The 21,285-nt window shown below is 41.7% G+C and overlaps 1 protein-coding gene across 3 annotated transcripts in view; it reads left to right on the top strand.

The window, feature by feature from the left end:
• CTPS2 (CTP synthase 2) overlaps positions 1–15,824 on the top strand; it is a 93,523-nt gene extending 77,699 nt beyond the window's left edge. For all 3 annotated transcript variants that reach the window (XM_053917382.2, XM_024569942.4, XM_053917381.2), the window contains 3 exons: positions 195–339; positions 14,505–14,615; positions 15,613–15,824. In XM_053917382.2, the coding sequence (XP_053773357.1) occupies positions 195–339; positions 14,505–14,574 (215 nt within the window). In that variant the 3' untranslated portion in view covers positions 14,575–14,615; positions 15,613–15,824. The remainder of the gene's footprint in view (positions 1–194; positions 340–14,504; positions 14,616–15,612) is intronic.
• The last annotated feature ends 5,461 nt before the right edge of the window (positions 15,825–21,285 follow it).

The following is a 21,285-nucleotide window of genomic DNA, read 5'->3' on the forward strand; positions in this document are numbered from 1 at the left end:
TGAATTTCTTATGAAGGGAGATGCGTTTTGCAATTTGAAATTCTTCTGTGAAGATGGACTATGAAAGTAACTGACTATGATGATAACAAGTTAAATAACCATCTCACCATTGAGTGAGTTTCTGATTCAAAGATAAGATCTTCAAAGTATTTCTCGAGTTTGCTTCAATCATATTATGGTTGTTCTCATTTCAGATCACCCCTATTTTGTTGGTGTCCAATTCCATCCTGAGTTTTCTTCTAGGCCGATGAAGCCTTCCCCTCCATACCTGGGACTCTTACTTGCAGCAACTGGGAACCTGAATGCCTTCCTCCAACAGGGATGCAAACTGTCCTCCAGGTAACCAGCTCCCTGCTCTTAACCATGACCCAGGATGCAGTTATCAATACCTTGGGTTTCTCATAAAATTTAATATCATCATAGGCTTTCTTTTTAAAGCAAAGAATCATTTTTCCTTCTTAACAATTGTGACTTTCTCTCTTAATAAAAAAGATTGAATCATACCTACAACAGTAACCTCTTGGTTTTCCAAATCATGCTAATGGTGGGCATTATTTTAGAATTTTTTTTGTTATTTTGATAAGTGAAAAACAGGATTTTCTTTTGTGGACTCTTTGATTAATAAACATATATGAATATTTTGTTGACTCTTTGTTTTATGAATTGCATGTTCATATACTTTGCCCTACCTTTCCTTTTGCTTCTATATCCTTTTTCTTAATGATTGGTAGGCTCTTTATATATGAAGGACATTAATCCTTTGTTAGGTTGCAAATATTTTTTTCAAAGCAATTTTGTTTTCTTCTAAGTTGTCAATAGCAGTTTTAATTTTCTTTAAAGAGTTTTAAATAAGGACTTCATGTAGTTCTTATTTATGTATATATTCTTTATTTATATATTCAAATCTTTTACTTTTATGAATTCTGCCTTTAATGTCATGTGTAAAGTGTTTCCTTATCAAAAGATTATATAAATAATAACCCACTTTTTTCCACTAGTACTTTTATGGTTTCAATTTTAAATAGTGGTTTAAATCTGTAATCTATGTTAACTTTATTTTTGGTGTAGTGTATGAGGTAGAGATCTAGCTTCCCTTCCCCCCCTGCAATTGTTAGTAAGTTGAATAATTTAGATTAGTTGCAGGAATTTTTTTGTTTTGTTGCGTTAATGATTTCACCTCTTATTTCTGAACCGTTACAAGCCTTTTCATTATCATAGCATTATTGTAAATCTAGCCCTAATATACCCTACTCTCATCATTATTTAACATTTTTAAAGAGGTATTTTGCCGCTCTTCCAGATGAATTGTACAATGATTTTATAAATCAGGTTTGATTTTTAAAATCCCTTATGGATTTTCATTAAAATGTCTTTACATTTAAATATTAACTTGAGGAGAATTAATATTTTACTTTTTCTCATCCAAGAATATTACATGTAATGACTGTAAAAGTGGAAGGAACCAACTAGAATTGTAGACTGTACCTGTGTTAGTACCATACCTAGGGTTAGTATCATAATAACTGGATGTGTGTTGTTTAGAAGATTCCCATTGATGACCCTCATCTTAGCACACAACCCTTGTGATACTGCAGTTGAGGACTCCTGGGATCGGTGCTTGGTGTGTGTGTGTGTGTGCCTGTGTTACGCAAGACTGCTTATTTGCGACATCACCTGCTAAGAGAAGCTAACAGTTCCCTAGCATTTCGTTTAACTATGTGTTCATATGGGAACAGCTTTATATACTTTGCGTGTCAGGCATCTTACTGAATTAATGATCACTGCTTGCACTCTTGAACCGGTGCACTCGTTTTTATGCTGTGCCCCATGGAGCTGGAGCCTGGCCTGCTGTGAGGATCAGGCTGCTTCCTGTGTTCCGAGGCTGCGTGGCTTCTGCAGCAGATTGGAGATGCCAGTGTGTTCACACGTTGAATATGTGCTGTGACCCTTCTCAGCCACTTTACTGTCAGCACTATTTCAATGATCACGTGTGAAAGGAGGGTAACAGTGGAGCAAGTTAGGTGGCTGGGAGAAATAACTCACGTGTAATAATTCCTGCTTAACTATTTGATTGTTTGCCAGCATCAGCTAATAAAAGAATGGTATCTGGGTGTGTGGCCTGCCACCTGTGTGCTGGCCGGCCTGCTGATTCCCCCATGGGGCTGGTGTGGTCTCTCGGTAAAGCTCACTGGTAGTCTCTGAGAAAAGCGACTGCTTGCTAGTGACTCCTGAGCAAAGCACAGTATGTCTCAGAGAAAAGGAAAAGCTTTTAACAAAACGTTGATGCTGATATTGGAATGACAACTGACTAACACACTTCCATGGCTGCATTCCTTAAGAGCAGCCAGCATCTTATTTATCTCTGTCTCCCTGACTCCCTAGGTCACAGGTTGTGTGTGTGTGTGTGTGTGTGTGTGTGTTTATTACCCATTCAAATAATAAATGCAGGTAGCAGGGAGGATGGATATAGTCTAGTCTAATCTTGACACACCTTGCCAGGGGTTTTTTCAGCTAAGATTGGTGACCATGAATTAATCCAGTGACAGACACCAGGATTGCAGAGGAACCTTGCGCTTCAACTTCTCTGTGCCCAGCTTCATCGCATTGGTGAGCAGTGAACAGCAAATGATGGCTTTGATGGCCAGGCTCTAATGGGAGCTGAGCTGGGACTGTATTTCTGTCAAACAGGATTACTGTCTGTTATCAATCCTAAACAAATGTGACAAGGAATATGAACTCTAGATAATGACTTCCTTTCCCAGAAATTGGCTGATGATATTTAACTGCATGGCACCTGTGCAGCCAGCATCTTTAAAGCCCAGAATGTAACAATCCTTGCTTTTGAGCAAATCCACCTGAGCTATAACCTCTGCATTCTGCCTCGTGGAGAACATTTATGTCTTTAGTGCCTGGGAAGTTGCACTACAGATATCGTTTTGGAATCTAAACTTGGTGAGCTAAACTTTCAGCTAGTCCCCTACATGTAGAATGACAGCAATTATTAAAACGATTCCACCTAGTTTTAGACTTTAGCAGTCTGTTCAAGATGCATAATGGTTTCAGAATAATAGTTTTTAGGCTTACAAGCTAGTCAAAAGTTATATGCAAAGTCAAACTGAGGGTCTGGGTTTTGGAGGTCACCTAAGACTACCCATACGTTCGATGATTCACTGGAAGGAGACAGTTGTACTCAGCTAAAATGTATTACAGTGATGGAATAAGCATACACAGCTGGATCAGTAAAGAAAAGGGTGTAAGTGGAGTCTGGAGAAATGTGTTTGCAGGTTTCCTATGCCCTCTGTCTCCTGGGACAGGTCACACAGAGCTCACCGCCCCTCTAGCAGTGAAAATGCAGCAACCCGTGTGTGATGTGCTCGCCCAGAGAAGCCCATTTGAGACTCCGAGTTCAGAGTTTTTATTGGGAGCTGGTCACATAGCCTTTCTCTTCCTAGCAGCCACTCAAGTTCCAGACTCCCCAAAAGAAAGCAAATGTTTACCATAAATCACATTGCTTGTATAGACAGCCTAGGCCCAGTGAAATGGCTTTATCAGTTTCTAATGGAGAAAACATTCCGAAAGCCGAATTCCCCAGTTCCCCTGAAAGCAGACCCTTCTAGGGACAGTAGCCTCAGGCCTGCTATGTTAACTTTTTTGCACAAATCTAAGAAACTATTTTTAGGCTAACTAGACCCAATGAGAAATTATGGTCCATTAAAGAAATCATTGTGATTCTTTGCTGATATCTCTCCCTTGGTGCCTAAACATAATTTGCCCCATGTATAAAATGTTAACACAAATTCGTATGGCCTTGCCAGCATGTGATGTAATGGAATGAGACAATTTCATGTAATTGTAAGAAAAACATTTTAGGAGACGTACTAAATATACCAGGTGTGGCAAAAGGAGGTTTACACTTGTGAGTATGCAGAACAGAGTTTATTTATGTATTGTTATTTATTAATTATTGTATTATTGTGCATACAAACAACTGTGAACCTACGTTTGCCCCACCGTGTAATAAAAGGTGCTTGTAATTGTGAGTTGTTTAGTATCTAGAAACAAGCACAAAATCTCTGTCCAGAATTCCATCTCAAGTGACTGGAAGTAGAAGAGGGATCAGAGGCTGAAGTTCAGAGGTTGTTTTTCAGCACGTGTGTGCTTGGGACTGCCCTGCAAGGCTGTTAGGCACAATCACCACTCACCAAGTGTAGAAACAACTTCCAGTTTTTGTAGTGCTGGCATTTATCATGCCCCTTTGTCAGGTCACAGAGAGACTCGCTTGCTTAGAGGACACTTGTGCTATGTCGGATAGCAAGAACTTACATGGGGTTCAGTCAGTAGCTCGTAGAAATGCAGCTCTTTGGGGAAACGTGTTTAAAGTGTAAAATTGAAATCTTAAGACATCTGAGTAGCATTTTATCCTATAGTTTAGGATCTTGGATTCTATGTCTCCACCCACCGTATACTCTCTCTTGTGCAGAGAAATCGTCTTTTTGTGGTGGATCAAGAGGCAGGCTGGTACAGAAACAACGGGAGGGAAGTTACTTGTATTTGCTTGATCATTTCAGACCCAACTGAGAAGTTGAAAATACTTTATAACCAGAGGGTCCTTAAAACAAGTACACAACAAGAGCCAGTTCCATTTCCTGATCTCTTGTGTGCTCCTGGGATCTAACTTCATTCTCTCCTTAGTGCTTATCCTTCTCTTTCAACTTTTAACTTTGAATCCTGGCAGCAGTCAGGGAGAGAAAGCACTGATTTCATTCACCATTGTCTCTGCTGTCTCTTTGATGACTATTTGGTTTAACTTTTAAGCGACATGCTGGCTTCCAGCCTGGGAAGATTGTGTTTTCTGTTGAATTCTAGATGTAACATTATAGAAAGTTTGGAAAATGAAAAAGAGGACTCATTGCTCTGACTGGTGTGGCTTGGCTGGGTGTTGTCCTGTCGGGGCACATGCCTGGGTTGCGGGTTCAGTTCCTGGTCTGGGTGCATACGAGAGGCAACCGATCAATGTTTTTCCCTCACATCAAAGTTTCTTTGCTTTTCTTTCTTGCTCCCTTCCCTTCTCTCTAATAAAATCAATAAATATTTTTAAAAAGAGGACCCATAAATGAGTACAGCTTAACACAGTAACTGTACTCATTTTTGAGTATTTCCTTCCAGTCTTTATTCTATAAGCATTTATTACTCTTTTAACAGTTGCAATCATAAAAGTGAGTGTATGTGTATATACATATTTTTCAACTCCTTTATTTTGAAAACCTCCAAACTTAGAGGAAAGATGAAAGAATAGTAGAATGAACAGTTTTATACCTTTCACTTAGATTCATCCATTGTTACCACTTTACCACATTTGCTTCTCTGTGAGTATGTGTATAAATTCATTTCTGGACCACTTACATTAAGTTGCAAAACATCATAGCACTTCACCCCTAGATACTTATCACGCATTTTCTAAAATTAAAGACATTTTCTCACATAACTGCAATATCATTATCACACCTAAGAAAATTAACGTCCATTCATGGCATCACTTAATATCCAGTTCATATTTAAATCTATCCATTTACCCCAAATGTGTTTTTTAGCTTTTTAAAAAATAAAAAAATATAAATAATGATTCATTCAAGGTTCATTTAGTTATTGTGTGGAGGAAGAACCTTTCCTGTACCCTTCAAGGTTCTTTTGGGTGGTGTAATAAGTAAATCAACATGAAGCAGACTCATAAGAGAAAATAACCAAATGTAATTACATATGAGGTCTGTCTGGAAAAAGTCCAACCATTGTTAATGTAAAGGGAATGGTTCGCGCTCCACTGATGTAACCTGGCAGCCAGCCAAAGAGAGGGGACTGGAATGCACATGTGTGAACAATGACGACTTCACAGTACTAGTCAGTGGGGGCAGTAGATGCCGTTGAGTGAGCATGTGTACTGTGTGGCTGTTGCATTCAAAGTGACTGAGTGAGTAGAGCAACGAATCTGCATCAAATTTTGTGTTAAGCTTGAACATTCCTCTGTGGAAACTATTCAGATGATTCACAAAGCTGCAGCTATGGGCATCTGGTGACTGACAGCTTCATCACAACAACATGCCCACTCATGCACCACACCTCGTGCAGAGTTTTTTGGTGAAACATGACATCCCCCAGGTGACTCAGCCCCCTATGGCCCAGATTTGGCACCCTGTGACTTCTGGCTTTTCCTTAAACTAAAATCACCTTTGAAAGGGAAGAGATTTCAGATCATCCATGAGATTCAGGAAAATATGACGGAGCAGCTGATGGTGATTGGGAGAACTGTGTGAGGTCCCAAGGTGCCTCCTTTGAAGGGGACTGAGGCATCATTGTCCTATGTACAATGTTTCTTGCATCTTGTATCTTCTGCAATAAATGTCTCTGTTTTTCATATTACATGGCTGGGTACTTTCTGGACAGGCCTTGTATACACTTATGGGAATTCCACACACTTGAGATAGTCAGAGACTCCACATACATGAGGCGTTCAGCTACAGAAAGGGAAACTGTGCATATGTGACATTTTGCACTAGGGATGAGGTGAGGTACCTGGGGCTTCACAGAAAGGGAAGGTCATTGCAGGATGATAGGAAGAGCATTTGTTCCGGAATTAGAAGTTTTCCCTGCCAGATAGATAGGCCATAAAATGTCTTTTCTGATGATAACTATTATTATGGGCCAGGGCCCTAATTTACATTTTTTCCCATCTATTTATTTATTTTTCTTTATTTTTTATTGCTGACACTATTACAGATATTCCCATTTTCCCCTCTTTGCCTCCTTCCTCCCAGCTCCCACTCTGCCCCCCCCCCCCCCCCCCCGCCATCAATACACTGTTGTCCGTGACTCTGGGTTATACATATATGTTGTTTGGCTAATCTCTTCACCTTCTTTCATGTAGCCGCCCTCCTAATTTAAATTCTTTAAGAGAGAGGCAAAGGTTTCTCATGAGTCTGCAGGGTCTTTGTTGCCTTCAGTTTAAAATAATCCACAGAAGTGTATCTTGATGTGACTTGTTCTAAACCCCTACATTATGATTCCTTTGATCTGAATAAACGACCCCGTTTGGCTTTGTTTTAGTTTTTAAGAACATTGACCTTTTCCCCATTCTTTTCTTTTCGTTGATTTCACCCATCTACCCAACCACCATCAGCTTGTTGTCTGTATCTATGAGTCTGTTTCTGTTTTATTTGTTTGCCTTGTTTTTTTTTTTTTTAGTTTCCACATATAAGTGAAATCATAGGGTATTTATCTTTTTCTGACTTATTTCAGTTAGCACAAGGTCCAACCATATTTTCACAAATGGCAAGACCTCATCTTTTTATTGCTGAGTATATTCTATTGTAATAACCTTGACGTATATAAAGAATCTAGCCCAGTTGTCCTGTAGAAATGACCAGAATCTGGGTTCATCTGATTGTTTTCTCATGATTAGAATTAGGTTAGACGTTTGTGGAAGAATAGTGCACTGGGGCTGTTGTGCACAGTTAGGAGACACATAAAGCTATAACATCCCTTTTTTTCCCCGCTGTGGATGATGCCAAGTTAATCGCCTGGTTAAGGTAGTGACTTGATAGCTTTTTTGTAAAGGAATATTTTCTTCCATTTTTGGCTTCTAAAATACCATCCACCAGTGAAATGAACTAGGGCTCCTGGAAGAAATTATTGAATCCAGGACTTGGGCAAGGAAAGGACAAGATGAGGCTGGACTGTATCTCTGGACTTAAAGGAAAGCAGAGCTAAAAAAAAAAAAACAAAAAAACAAAAACCAAGGAGGAAGTTTTTTATAAGGTCACAGATTCAGTTTGATAGGGCTCCTGCTGGCCTCATTTTGGACAATTTGAACATCAAAAAGAACAATGGCAGTATTGAATCATAGCACATTACATTTTTTTAAAATTCCATATTGCTACTCAGAAAAAATTTGTAAAGGCCAATTGAAAACATAGAAGCGACCCCTGATGTAATAAGTGAGCCAAATAAATATCATCGATGGATGCCAAAGCCATTGGATGAAAGGTTGTGGGAAAACAAGGTATTCATATACGAATCTCAAAGCATCACCACAGACTCTTTATTAATTGCAAAAGCCTGTCTTTTGAGCTTAACACCTCGTGTGCATTTTTCCCAGTGGCACGATGCTCATAATGTTTAATAGCTGCATACTTCAGCATTCCCTCAATGCCCCACGTGCAGTAACGTTTGCTTTATCCCAACCACAGTGCTGGGCAGAAGAGAATCAAATACCAGCCAAATAAGAACACATTCCCTGTCCTGAAGGTAATATAATGGTTCTCTATATTTGGAGGCTGACAAATTACCTTCCAAGAGTGTATGAAAGCTGTGGACCCACTTCCTGCAAAATTGCCCAAACATACCAATTTGAATGTCTTTGTCTGGTATTCACATCCCCAAAGCCCCCCCATCCAATGACCTCCTTCTAGGAGTCCTCAGATACAAACCCCACTTAAGAAAGGACACTGATGTGCAAGCGCACAGACCCAGCAGTGTGGGAAGTGCCACATTATAGCTTGTTCTCTCTTCCGTGGCTGCTCCCAGGCTCCCAGGATTGTGACTAGCATCAGGATAGACGTCTTCCTGCCCGGGGTGCCACCATCCACACCATCCACACATGAGTAAGCTAAGATTTCCCCCTCCGCTCCCACTGCTTACAGTCAGCAGGTCCTGGAGAATCAGGGTGTTGGAATTCACCCGCACACAAGCATAGTATCTGCCATGCTGCAAGGGGTGTGGCCTGGGCCTCCGAGCTTAGACTCTGGAAGTGGGACTGTCACCTCATTCTTCTTTGCATCCGGTTCTTTATAGAACGGGGATGGTAATGGTACCCACTTCACATGAGAGTAATGAAGATTAAGTTTTGTACTAAATGTAAGGCACTTATCACAGTGCCTGGTCCGTGGTAGGAAATGAAATAGGAAGTGTTATTATTATGCTCTTATTAATTTGGCCTTAGTCCCAGTCTACTTCATCTTTTGCCTGCTGCAAAGCCTACCTGCTGTCTATGCTTCCGGCTTTCCTCCTCTCGATCCATCTTCTGCTAGCAGAATGATTTTCCTACATTATCTTGGAGCTTAAAACTCTCAGTGGCGTCCCTTGACTATAGGATAAAATGCACATGAATCCCTAAGGAAGAGCTCACAGTCCCCTGATCTCCCCAGAAGGGTTTAATGCCTTAGCCTCCACTCATACTGCTCTCTTGGCTCTTAATATATATTCCTAAAGTGCTTAGTAAGGGGGGAGCACCAATACATAGCCTGTTATTCTTTGAGTCCACCCAAATCATTGCTGATGGGTTGGGGAGGGGGTGCTGGGAGGTGGGAGTGGCCCCTCCATTGATTATAGAATGGCATTCCTCCTTCTAAGCCAATCTCATCCTGCCTTGGGTGGCCCTTTGTCTTTGATGAGAACAGTAAGATACTTTCTTCCCCCTGCATGAATGTGACGTGTATTTTCCAGCACTATTTTAAACTTGGAATCACCTTACCTTTTTTTTTTTTAACCTTTGGGCTGCATGATTGATGTTGCCAAGGGCCATTCTTACAATATATGGTGCAAATACAGGGTCTGGCAGAAGAAAGTACTGCTTGAATGTGGTTGGTAGGGTAATAATATGGGTGTAATAATTTATAGTTTTAATTTGCACATTTCACCTAAAATGTCCTATGGTGTGCTTGTGTGTGAGATTGTTATGTTACAGAATGACATGCTTATGATTTTGTAATAAAAGATTTTGTAATAAAAAAGGGGCATTATTTGGGCCGGGCCCTGTATTTTATTTCTGTGGAGACAGCATAGACAAATAGAGTGAGTGCTATGGATTTAATTTCAGGGTTTGCCACTTACCGGGTAATTTTTCCACATCCCCTCCTAAACCCCAGGCTTTTCATCCTTTAGGGTTGTTGTGAGAAACGGTTGAGATGGTGCTTTGCAAACTTTAAACTGATATGAAAATACTGTTTTCCCCCTTTGTTACATTTCAAGCAAAAGTGAACTGGGAAACATTTCTTTTTTGCTTTCTTTTCTAACAGTCCTTTTAAACATCCTTTAAAACAGCACCTCCCCCTGCCCCTGCTGTGATTGCTTGGCTCCAACTCCATACCTTGAGACTTTTTCTGCTAATAAAGCCCATTTGAGTGCACCTTCCCTCGAGGATTAAGTGTTGGTTAAAAGGTGCTTTTTACTGATTGTGGGTCACTGCAGGCTGATGATGTGGTGGCAGCCAGGAACAGAGTTAATAGTGATATACACTACTGTGCTCTTTCTGCCCTGTTGGCCTTGTGTTCTGCCATTTACTTATTCAATGCAAAACTCATTCAAAGCGTACTAAGTTTTTATTCCATTGCTCTTATATTTTATGGCTTCCAGGGGCTCTTTGAGAAGGAAGGAAGTACAGGAGTAACAATGCTTTGGGGAAAACTGTGCATGGCAACCTGTTTTAAAATATGCTTTTTTCTACATAAAATGGATTTTGATGTAAAGTATTGTAGGAACTCATGCATGCTGGGAATCTTAAGTATGCCATTAAAAATTTTTAATTCCAACCACCACTTCCTGTCAATGGAGAAGAAATGGTTTAATGGCTGCCCCCAAGGTAGCATAAAAGTGGAATATATGAGGCATTACTGTATCCTTGCCCTGGTACCTTGGGATATATGTTTTCTTATATTGGGAATTTATTAAACACCAGGAGTCTTTGACAAACAAACTTGACTCTGACGAGCCTTTTGTTATCAAAGAACCACGTGTAGAACATTGCTGTTGAGTCTTTTAAGTCAAGTCAGGGTTGTAAGGATAGCGATTCCCATGCCTTGCTGCTGGCAATTTTGATTTTGTCTTGTAAGAAATACTACAGTGAAAAACTTTTTTTAAAAGAATGTCTCTATTATTTGGGAGGCACGTGCATGCATGAGAGAGATCTGCTGTGATCTTACTTAACTGTAGATAGCTAGACCTTTAAAAAAATCCTTTTTAGGGAGTGACAAGGAGTGTAACTGAGCAAGCTGGGGCTCAGCCACATGGTACCGTGACCCATGACCCAACAATTAGTGTTGAAGGGAACAGGATTTTATTTACAGGGTTCCGACCTCAGTGGGACTGGGAGCACTTCCGCTCAGAGCCCTTCTCTCTCAGGAGACCCACAGCCTCCCTTGCTCCCCAAAAGGCTATAAGCCACAACCATGCCCAGAAGTTCCCCATCTCCTCATCTGTTCTTAAGCAGGCTGGGCAAACAGGTGTCCATCCCCTCTGGAAGGTGCACTTGTGGGTCTCAGAGTCGCCATCCTCTCGCAGCAGCTGTCTCCTCCAGGATGTGGGGTGCGCTGTTCCCAGCCTCCATGCAGTGGTTCAGGGAAACATGTGCCGTGTTACACTGGGTCGTGGTGGGGTCCAGGCAGGCACAGTCCCAAGAGAGTGGCTTCTCCGCACGTCCTTCAGAGGAGCAGAAGCCTGCAACTCAGCATTCCCGGCCACAGTTCAGCTCCAAGCATCTCCCACGGATCTGTGCTTGGTTAGGCAGGTGCCTGCAGCTCCGTCAGCTCTGCCGCAGGCTTCTCCAGTCTGGCCTTCTCCAGGCTGGCCTTCTCCCTCCTCCCCCTCCAGACCTCATGGTGCATTCCCGTGTCTCTCTCACTCACTCCGACCTCTTCTCTTCGCGGGGGACTCTCTCTTCCACTCCTGACTTCTTCTCTTCGCAGGGGACTCTCTCCTCCACCCTTTCAGCCTGCCCTCATTTAAATGCTGGGCCCGGAACTGCCTGCATGACCTCATACCCAGCCCCTCCTATGATGAGTTAGCGTCCTCCATTTTTTCCAGTTCCCCCAATCTTTTATCTTTTTTTCTGCTGCCATCTGTAGCCAGGGCAAGAGTTCCCTGTGACACAGGGGCACCTGCCTCTCCGCTACATCAGGAGTCACTATACACTCTTAAAGTCACTACATCTTTTGCCCTGAACTGCACTCCTCTTCCCTTCAGGGAAGGGATGGCTATTAGCTTGCCATTGTTACACAAAATATCTTAAACAGTGTGTCATCCACTTCCCCTTTCCCCAATCAAAGACTGTGGGGAGATACACTGTTATTTTCAGGGGACCCCCACTCTGTACCCCATTATAGGAGGACCATTGCATGGTGATTATGGTTTGTTTTTTAAATCATTATTTATTTGTCTTTACATCAACACTATCCAACAGAACTTTCTGCAGTGATGCAAGTTTTCTATAATTTGAACCATCCAATATGGCGGTCACCAGGCACACATGGGTATTGAGCACTGAAGGTGTGGTTCAATGTGTTCGAGTGAGAAATGGGATTCTAACTTTTATTTAATTTTAATTGATTCCAACTTAGACAGCTGCTGTGGCTTGTGGACGGCACAGGTTTAAACCCTTTCCCTTCTCAAATGTCATAAGACGCACATGAATGGGCCTACATTCTGTGCTATTTCAAAAAACTTAACAGGCAAGACCCAAATATCTAATAACTGCCCCCACCGAGAGTCTGTACGTGTATGTGTATGTACAGAGATTATTTTGAAACACAGGTTAGTCTTATGATAGAGCTATTTTCAATTCAGTGAAAATATACCCACATAAGTATATCTTAGGGCTGCTTTAAGTCTGTTCTGTGTGAAACAGAAATGAACCCTTAAGTCACATGTGTCTCAGGCTAGCACCCACATTTTATTGAATATGCAGGAGGCCCTCACAGTTGAGTTTTTTGCTGACATGTGAATGCCATGGAATCGGCAAGTTTAGCAGCATGCCTCTTTTGATAATTTTGCTCTTGAGTATCGGGGCTTATTTGATTGTTTTAGCCCCAGGCCCTGACACATATGAAAGAAAGTTAGTGAACCCAGTCATTTGCCTTGGAGATGAGTAACCCTAAACCAAGCCACCCTTTCGGCAGTCTTTGGGGCAGACAGCCATTAGACGGGAAATGAGAGCCACTAAGTTACACACAGACACACCCACGTTTACTTGCTAATGTGGGTAGGAGATTGTACAGGAAACACTTCTGAAAATCACGCACTTGGCAGTGTTCATGACGTCTTCATATTTCCATGGCTTTTTGAGAAATACCATATTATGACTATGTAGCCCCCATGAATAGCAACAGCATATATTTTTGTATAGTTTTCAAGAGCACCTTTATACACTCTCTTTTGGCCCTCATAACCTTCTGGTGAGGTTGTAGGTATTCATTCTACTATTTCTAGAATTGACATTGGGGCCCGTTTTAAATATTCCATGTAACTTAAGGCGGTTGGAGTATCCCATAGAATTTCTAATTTGAAAATAGCATAGTTGTGCAAATTATTTCTCAAATCCACAGAGCTATGAGAACGTTTATTGGATTGGGAAACTTTCATGTGGCTGACCTGTAAATCATTGTGAAAATAGGGCCTGAAGCAGATAGGATTTTTTTTTAAGATTTTATTTATCTATTTTTAGAGAGGGGAAGGGAGGGAGAAAGAGAGGGAGAGAAACATCGACGTGTGATTGCCTCTTGCGTGGCCCCCATTGGGGACCTATCCTGTAACCCAGGCACGTGCCCTGACTGGGAATCGAACCAGTGACCCTTTAGTCCGCAGCCCATGCTCAGTCCACTGAGCTACACCAGCCAGGGCTGAAGCAGATAGGATTTCAAGGCAAGTTTACCAAGTACATGAATGTATTTGACGTGTACTACTAGCTATTTCCTGGGTCTTGAGCCAACATGCATGTCTTAGTTCTAATGACCACCAAGTTCAGTATCCCCATGGAGTTTGCTGACTGCGGATGACCAGCTCCTCCACACTGGAGCTATCTAAGGAGCTGCTGTGGTCCTCAAATGCAGAGGCAAAACCAAACATGCCCCTGAACAAAAAGGAGAGTGTTCGACTACCGTTATCAAGGGATGTGCAGCTATTGTCACTGTGCTGTAGTCCTTTCGTGTTGCTAAAGGAAGCAGTTGTCATCGGAAAGGCAAAAAATGAAAAAAACTGTGTGTCCAGGTACTATTTTATGCTGCTATTGCATTTGAGAACAAACTGATATCAGCAGGGATAGGACTGAGTGATGATTAACCTCAGGTGGACTGCAATTTGGGCTCTAGTATAAGAGCAGGTTCACAGAAAATAAATGGGTCCATCAGCTCAGGCTCTCATTTTAACTTAAATTATTAACATAATATTGCTAGTAGAAAGCAGACAGTAGGTAAGAGGGTTAGAAGCAATCTGCTTATAAGGCTTTTGTCGAAAGTTTAGAAATGATTAGTGGTCTTCAGACGATTATAGATTTAATCTAAATTGAAATGCTTTTATAAATTTTCTGAATAAGTTACTTCCAATTTAAGATGAAAGCAAGAGGTAAATTCTTCTGACAAAAGAAGGAGTTGGGGTTAATTATGGAAAGCATTTGGATTGTAAATAGGATAATTGTCTGGGTTTTTTTTAAATATCTTGCTAAATTAGTTCCTTTTTTGCTGTAGTGATAGATACAGCGATGCCAGTGATGACAGCTTTTCAGAGCCAAGGATAGCTGAGTTGGAAATAAGCTGAAAGTAAAACACGACTCGGAATGACAGGCACTGCCTGAGAAGGTAGGAAGGAATCTTTAAGTTTTTGTTTGTTTTACAGACAAGCTTTCATCTTGGTGTAGAAGGGAGCAAACACTCCAAGACTTGTCTGCTGCAGGATCCTATTTGTCTGGCAGAGGTAGTCAGGCAGACTTGGGAGCCAACTGCACCTTTGGGAAACTGGAATGCACCTGAGAAAGCTAGCAGTTAGCATGGGGAGAATGGAATGCACTTGGGGCCAGGAATAAATATATAAGTGCACCTATAAACGCATACCAGGAGGCCAAAGTAGTTAGAGTTCCAATAGCTTAGGTCAGAAATCAGCAAACTTCCTCTGTGAAGGGCCAGATGGTAAATATGGTAGGCTTTGCAGGCCACGCCGTCTCTGTGGCAGCTACTGCACTTTGCCATTGTAGAGGAAAAGTAGCCCCAGATAATACTGAACTGAATGTGCGTGGCTGTGTCCCAGTAAAACTCTGTTTATAAAAACAGTTTGCTGGCCCCTGGTCTAGGTCACTCATGGAAAGCAGGATTCCTTGGATGTATGTAAAATAAAATAGTATTTTATTTCTTTGCAGGGAGAGGGCAGAGACTGGCTTGGCTTCTGAGGGCAGCTTATTTTCCCCACTGCTCTGTTAAGCTGTGTTAGAGAAGATAGCATGGCTAGCTTGATCACACTCCAGCTCAGAGGTCGAGTGTGCCTGGGAAGACCGACGCGTTATGGGAGGCCTTGAAGTGGATGAGCTGCTCTCTTTAGCAGGGACAATAGCTTTGGGAAAAATTGTAAAGAGTTGATTGCTCCAGTGTGAACTCTCTTTGTATTTCACTTAGGGGCCGAATATTCATCTTCCCCGTGGAAAGCATATCTGTATTTATTTAGGTTTGCCTCAAACATGGAGACTTTTAGGAGCAAACCAAAATGATGCAAACATTACCTGGGAGTATTTTAAAGACTTACATTATTCAGGTTCTGATGTTGCTGATACTTATAGTTCTTTGTTTTGTTTTGTTTTGTTTTAAGGCTCTGAAGTAAGTGAAAACAAGATAAAGCAACTATCTGAAGAAATCACCAAACTGTTCTCCACCAAACATGGGATGAAAGCCTCGAAGGGAATGTAATAATACGTACTTTCACGAACCAGAACCAAAGGGGTACTTTCCTTTTTTCCTGCAGAGGCAGCCTTGGGGTCTCACAGATTTCTCTAGCCTATTAAACTTTTTCCAACAACCTCACTGGGGAGAAAGTGTATTCTTGTTCTGTCTGGTGTACCTGACGTCAGGTGGTGAGCAAGAATCCAGGAACTGAGCCTTCCCTGTGCTGTATGGGAAGGGTAGCAGGGCACATGCAATAACTAATTTTGAGTCAAAAATGAGTCATCCTGTTACCTGGAGCTCAACCACAGACTTGGGTGCGGCCCAAGCTGTTTAAAATTTCTCACCTTGTTTATTTCTAGTTAAAAGGAAATTTAAACAGCTCCAAGACTGGGGCTGGCAAGTAAAGCCCATGCTCAGGCACAGAATTTAAGGGGGCATCAAAAAACTCAGGAATCAAGATCAGTGCATATATTTTTTTTAATTGAGGTAAAATTCACATAACATAGAATTAACCATTTTAAAGCAAACATGTCAGTGGCATGAGTTCTGTTCACGATGTCGGGCAACCCCCACCTTTATCTACTTCTGAAACATTTCCAACACTCCAAAAAAAAATCTCCACACGCACTAGCATAGCAGTCACTCCCCATTCCTACCTCCTCCCAACCCATATTAACTTGCTAATCCCCTTTCTATTGCTATGATTTGCCTATTCTGGATATTTCATATAAGTGAAATCATACAAGTCGTGGCTTTTTGTATCTGGCTTCTTTCATTTAGCATCATGCTTTCAATGTTCATCCTTTTTGTATTATGTATTAGCGCTTCATTCCTTTTTTATAGCTGAATAAAATTCCATTGTATGTATCTCCCCCAATTTGTGTATGTCTTCAGCTGTTGGTGAACGTTTGAGTTGTTTCCACCTTTCAGCTGTGATGAATAGTATTATTATAAACATTCATGCACAAAGATTTGTTTGAGTACCTCTTTTTTAATTCCTTTGTGTATATACCTAGGAGTGGAATTGCTGGGATACATGGTAATTCTGTTTTAATGTTTTGAGGATGCATCAGTAATATTTTAGTACAACATTTAAAAAAATTATTTATTTATTTTTAGAGGAAGGGGATGGGAGGGAGAAAAAGAGGGAGAGAAACAACACTGTGAGAGAGAAGCATTGATTGGTTGCCTGTCCTACGTGCCCCAACTGGGGACCACACCCACATCCCAGGCATGTGCCCTGACAGGGACTTGAACAGACAACCTTTCGCTTTGCAGGACACTGGCTCACTAACTGAGCCATACCAGTCAGGGCTTAATGCAATATTGTTTTAGAAATCAAATTTTAAAATTTTACAATGAACAAAATATTAAATTTTAAAATAAAGACAAAGTCCAGCTCCACAACTCCCTCACCGCCCCCAGTCCCAGCCCGGTTATACAACAATCTCAACCACTATGCTTCTTGATTTTCTCTGTTCAGTGTGCTTGAGTTGATTTAGTTGTTGCTTACATTTGAGCTTTCTGATACTCTAACAGGGTACAGGGCAAGGGTCCCCTGAAAATAGGAGAAAACCCCGACAACCCTTGATTGGGGGAAGGGGGAAGTGGATTATAAGGCCTTTAAGATACTTTGCATAACAATGGCAATTTAATAGCCATCCCATCCGTTCCCTGAAGGAAAGGGGACTGCTGCCCAAGGCCACAGGTGTGCTGAATTTAAAAGAGTATAGTGACTCCTGACCTAGCCAGGGGAGGTGGATGCCCACCTCGATGTTCCCGTGTCACAGGGAACTCTTGCCCTGACTAAAGATGGCAGCCAAAAGAAGGTGAAAGATATGGGGGAACTGGTAAAAATGGCGGAGGCTAAACACATCATAGGAGGGGCCATATATGAGGTCATGCAAGTAGTTCCAGGCCGAGCATTTAAATGATGGCAGGCTGAAAGGGTGTAGGAGGAGGCCGGCTACGAGGTCTGGTATAAGAGAGAGGGTCCGCCACAGAGAGAAGCCGTGCAACCTGGAGTGAGCGAGAAGGTACTACTGCTTCTCTGAAGGACGTGCGGAGAAGCCACTCTCTTGGGACTGTGCCTCCCTGGACCCCACCACGACCCAGTGTAACACTGCACGTGTTTCCCTGAACCACTGCACGGAGGCTGGGAACAGTGCACCCCAGACCCTGGAGGAGACAGCTGCTGCGAGAGGATGGCGACTCTGAGACCCACAAGTGCACCTTCCAGAGGGGATGGACACCTGTTTGCCCAGCCTGCTTAAGAACAGATGAGGAGATGGGGAACTTCTGGGCATGGTTGTGGCTTATAGCCTTTTGGGGAGCAAGGGAGGCTCTGGGTCTCCTGAGAGAGAAGGGCTCTGAGCGGGAGCTCCCAGTCCCACTGAGGTTGGAACCCTGTAAATAAAATCCTGTTCCCTTCAACACTAATTGTTGGGTCATGCGTCAAGGTGGCTGAGCCCCCGTTTGCTTGGTTACAATACTAATTTAAATATTTTAACGGCTCAGTTGATTTTTTTGTGATTGTATTGGGGCTTTTAACTTTTATCTCTAATGCTGTAAAGTGTTACAGCATTATTTTGCAAGATGCTACAGAAAATCCACCTACCAAACACATGCAGAATGAAATGAATAATTGTGGTAAACAAAAATATTAAAGAGCTTTACGGCTCCACTTGTGAGAATTACAATTTGAACATCATAGGAGGTTCTAAGTGAAAAGCCTGCAGGTGGGTTAAAAGCTAAAATAGGCTTCATAGAGAGAGGGCTGTAAGACAGAGGGCATACTTTAACATAACAAAGGTATATTCTGGCTTAAATGGCAGTTTTTAATTGTAATGATTATGATTTCTAAAGTCACTTAACGGAGTGCTTTCGCTGCTGTGCTAATGATGCTTTAAATAGGACCAGAAGGAAGGACACTTATGGAATGCAATAAACCAGCCTCTTTGGTGTTGCTGTACAAGATTTTTCACTTTTGCAGACACCCTTGAACTTGGAATCCAGTGAAACTACAAAATGCTAGTAGCAGGGCTGCGTAGCATAATGGAGCAGCTGTGGGACATACACATACAGAAAGTCATAAATCATTCATTCAACAAATGTATCTTGAGCGCCTAGCATGAGCCAAGCATGGTATCAGGTGCTGGGGAAAACAGAATTTGTCCCCAAAATATGTGTCTTTGGTGTGGGATTATTTTACACTGATTATTTTTAAGAAACAGCAAACTTAAAAAAGCTTTGAAAATTGAGTAAAAGTTAACACTTTTGTAAAAGACACATATTTATCAAGAAAATCTCCATTAGTAAGGGTGTCTCCCTCTCTGTACCAGGAAGAGAAGGATGGCGCTAAATCTGCAGAAATTCTTGTGACCGGAGAAGACACTGACCTAAAGCTACATATAACAGCTTCATTTTTGTTTGCTGTGCCTTTCCTGGTCACCTCCCATAACTGATCCCCCTGACACACATTTTCCTTTGTTTTTAGCTGGAGATGGTATTTAAGGTGGTAGCTTGGGCCATTTGGGGGAATTACTCAGTTTTCCTGGGTCTTCCATGTATACAGGAGGTATCTCGTTATTAAACTTCTGTTTGTTTTTCTATTGTTTATCTGTCTTTTTTATTACAGGAAGGTCTCAGCCAAGAACCTAAAAGAATAACGGTAAAATTCCTTTTCCTTCCCTATAGAAGCAACCTACCTTCTTGCACAGGACTGTCAGTTGGGGGAAGGCAGGCTTTAAACAAATATAGGAAAATAAGTCTTTAATTACAACTGTGATATGTTCAGGGGGCTATGAGAGTGTCAAAGAATAAGGTCAAAGAGACTTGTGAGAGAGTATAAAATGGGGTGCTATGATAAACTGGGGAGCTAGGGAAGGCCTACTGAGCAAATCTGGTAAACATTTAACCCAAATCTGTGACGGTTGTCACACAGTGCAAAGACAGTGGACTGAGAGCTACGGGGCCCAGCGGGGATGCGGTTCCCCAGACGGGCAGCGGTGGCGAGTGGTGCCACTGTCTCAGTGGTGTCAGTACCTGCGTGGGTTCAGTGTGCACTGCTATTTCCTTGTGATTTGGATTGGACTGAAGCTGAAAGGACTCGTTATTTTGTGTTTTCTCCATTAACCATCTAATCGATAATAATGTCAATGGTAATTGAAAAATTAAAAAATATTTTTCTATATCGCCGAGATATTCTCTTTAAGTGGTTTTTAAAATAATTTATTACATGAGATTCCACACTGAACAATTACAGAAAAGTCTCTCTTCAACCTCTGTCCTCAGCCACCTTGTTCCTTTCCCCAGAGTTCATATTATCAACTGTTCTGGGTTCTTCCAGAGACATAGCATGCAAAGTTGATTGTTTTATCCAAATGCTTAAATAGCCTCTGTTTTAAAGATTTTATTTATTTGTTTTCGGAGAAAGGGGAAGGGAGGGAGAAAGAGAGGGAGAGAAACATTGATGTGAGAGAGAAACGTCAGTCAGTTGCCTCTCATATGTGCCTCAACCAAGGACCAGGCCCACAGCCCAGGTATGTGCCCTGACTGGGAATAGAACCACAGACCTTTTGGTTTGTGGGATGACAACCAGCTGAGCCATGCTGGTCAGGGCTTAAGTAGCATTCTTGTTTCAGATGAGATTATATTCCTCTAGTTAGTAAAAAAAAAAAAAAAGAAGAAGAAGAAGAAGAATTATGAGATACTGAGAACAAGTGTACAGGGGAAAGGTCCACACTTAGTTCAGCTTCTCATAGACACTGTGTACATGCCGTGGGCCCAGCCCTGAATTGATGCAGCAGAGAATGTGGAAGACGTGTAGGATATGGTCAGGCTGGGGAAGGGCCTAATTCAGTGCTTGAACCGAATCCTGGTGGATGAGCAGGAGTTGCATAGATGCATCTTTGTATCATAAACACTGGCAAGATCAATCATTGGCTAACCCCAATATTTCCCAAGATGCTCCTGAGACATAGTGAGCCCGCCTCCTGAAATGTGGAACACCCTGAAAGTTGTGAGTTGTGAGCATTATCAGTATTCTCATTAATAGTCAGAGACACTTTGGTGGTGAGAAACCCAGATTCCCATCCCACGTTTTAGGAGAACTCCAAGATCCCCTTTCTCTTCCTTTTTCTACCCCAGCCGCTTTCGAGACTCGCACAAAAGATAATATGTGAGATACATGTATTATTGGAAATTTTCCAGTAGCCATATTAAAAAGTAAAAAGAAACAGGTGAAATTAATTTTAGTAATATGGGGGAGAGGAAGAAGAGAGTAAAGGGGAATAAATGGTGATGGAAGGAAACTTGACTTGGGGTGGTGAACACACAATGCAATAGACAGATCATGTGTCATTGAATTGTATACGTGAAACCTATATAATTTTATTACCCAATGTCACCCCAATCAATTCAATTAAAATATTAGAAGTTTAACTTATAAGCATAAAATTATTAATGGCATGTTTTACACTTTTTTTCTCATACTAAGTCTTTGAAATTTGGTGTGGGTTTTATACTGTAGAGCACATGCAGCTCTCGATTCAGACCAGCCACATTTTAAGGGCTTGCTAGCGACGTGAGAGTGCTGTGG

This window comes from Desmodus rotundus, chromosome X (assembly GCF_022682495.2).
Source record: "Desmodus rotundus isolate HL8 chromosome X, HLdesRot8A.1, whole genome shotgun sequence".
Taxonomy (NCBI): Eukaryota; Metazoa; Chordata; class Mammalia; order Chiroptera; family Phyllostomidae; genus Desmodus; species Desmodus rotundus.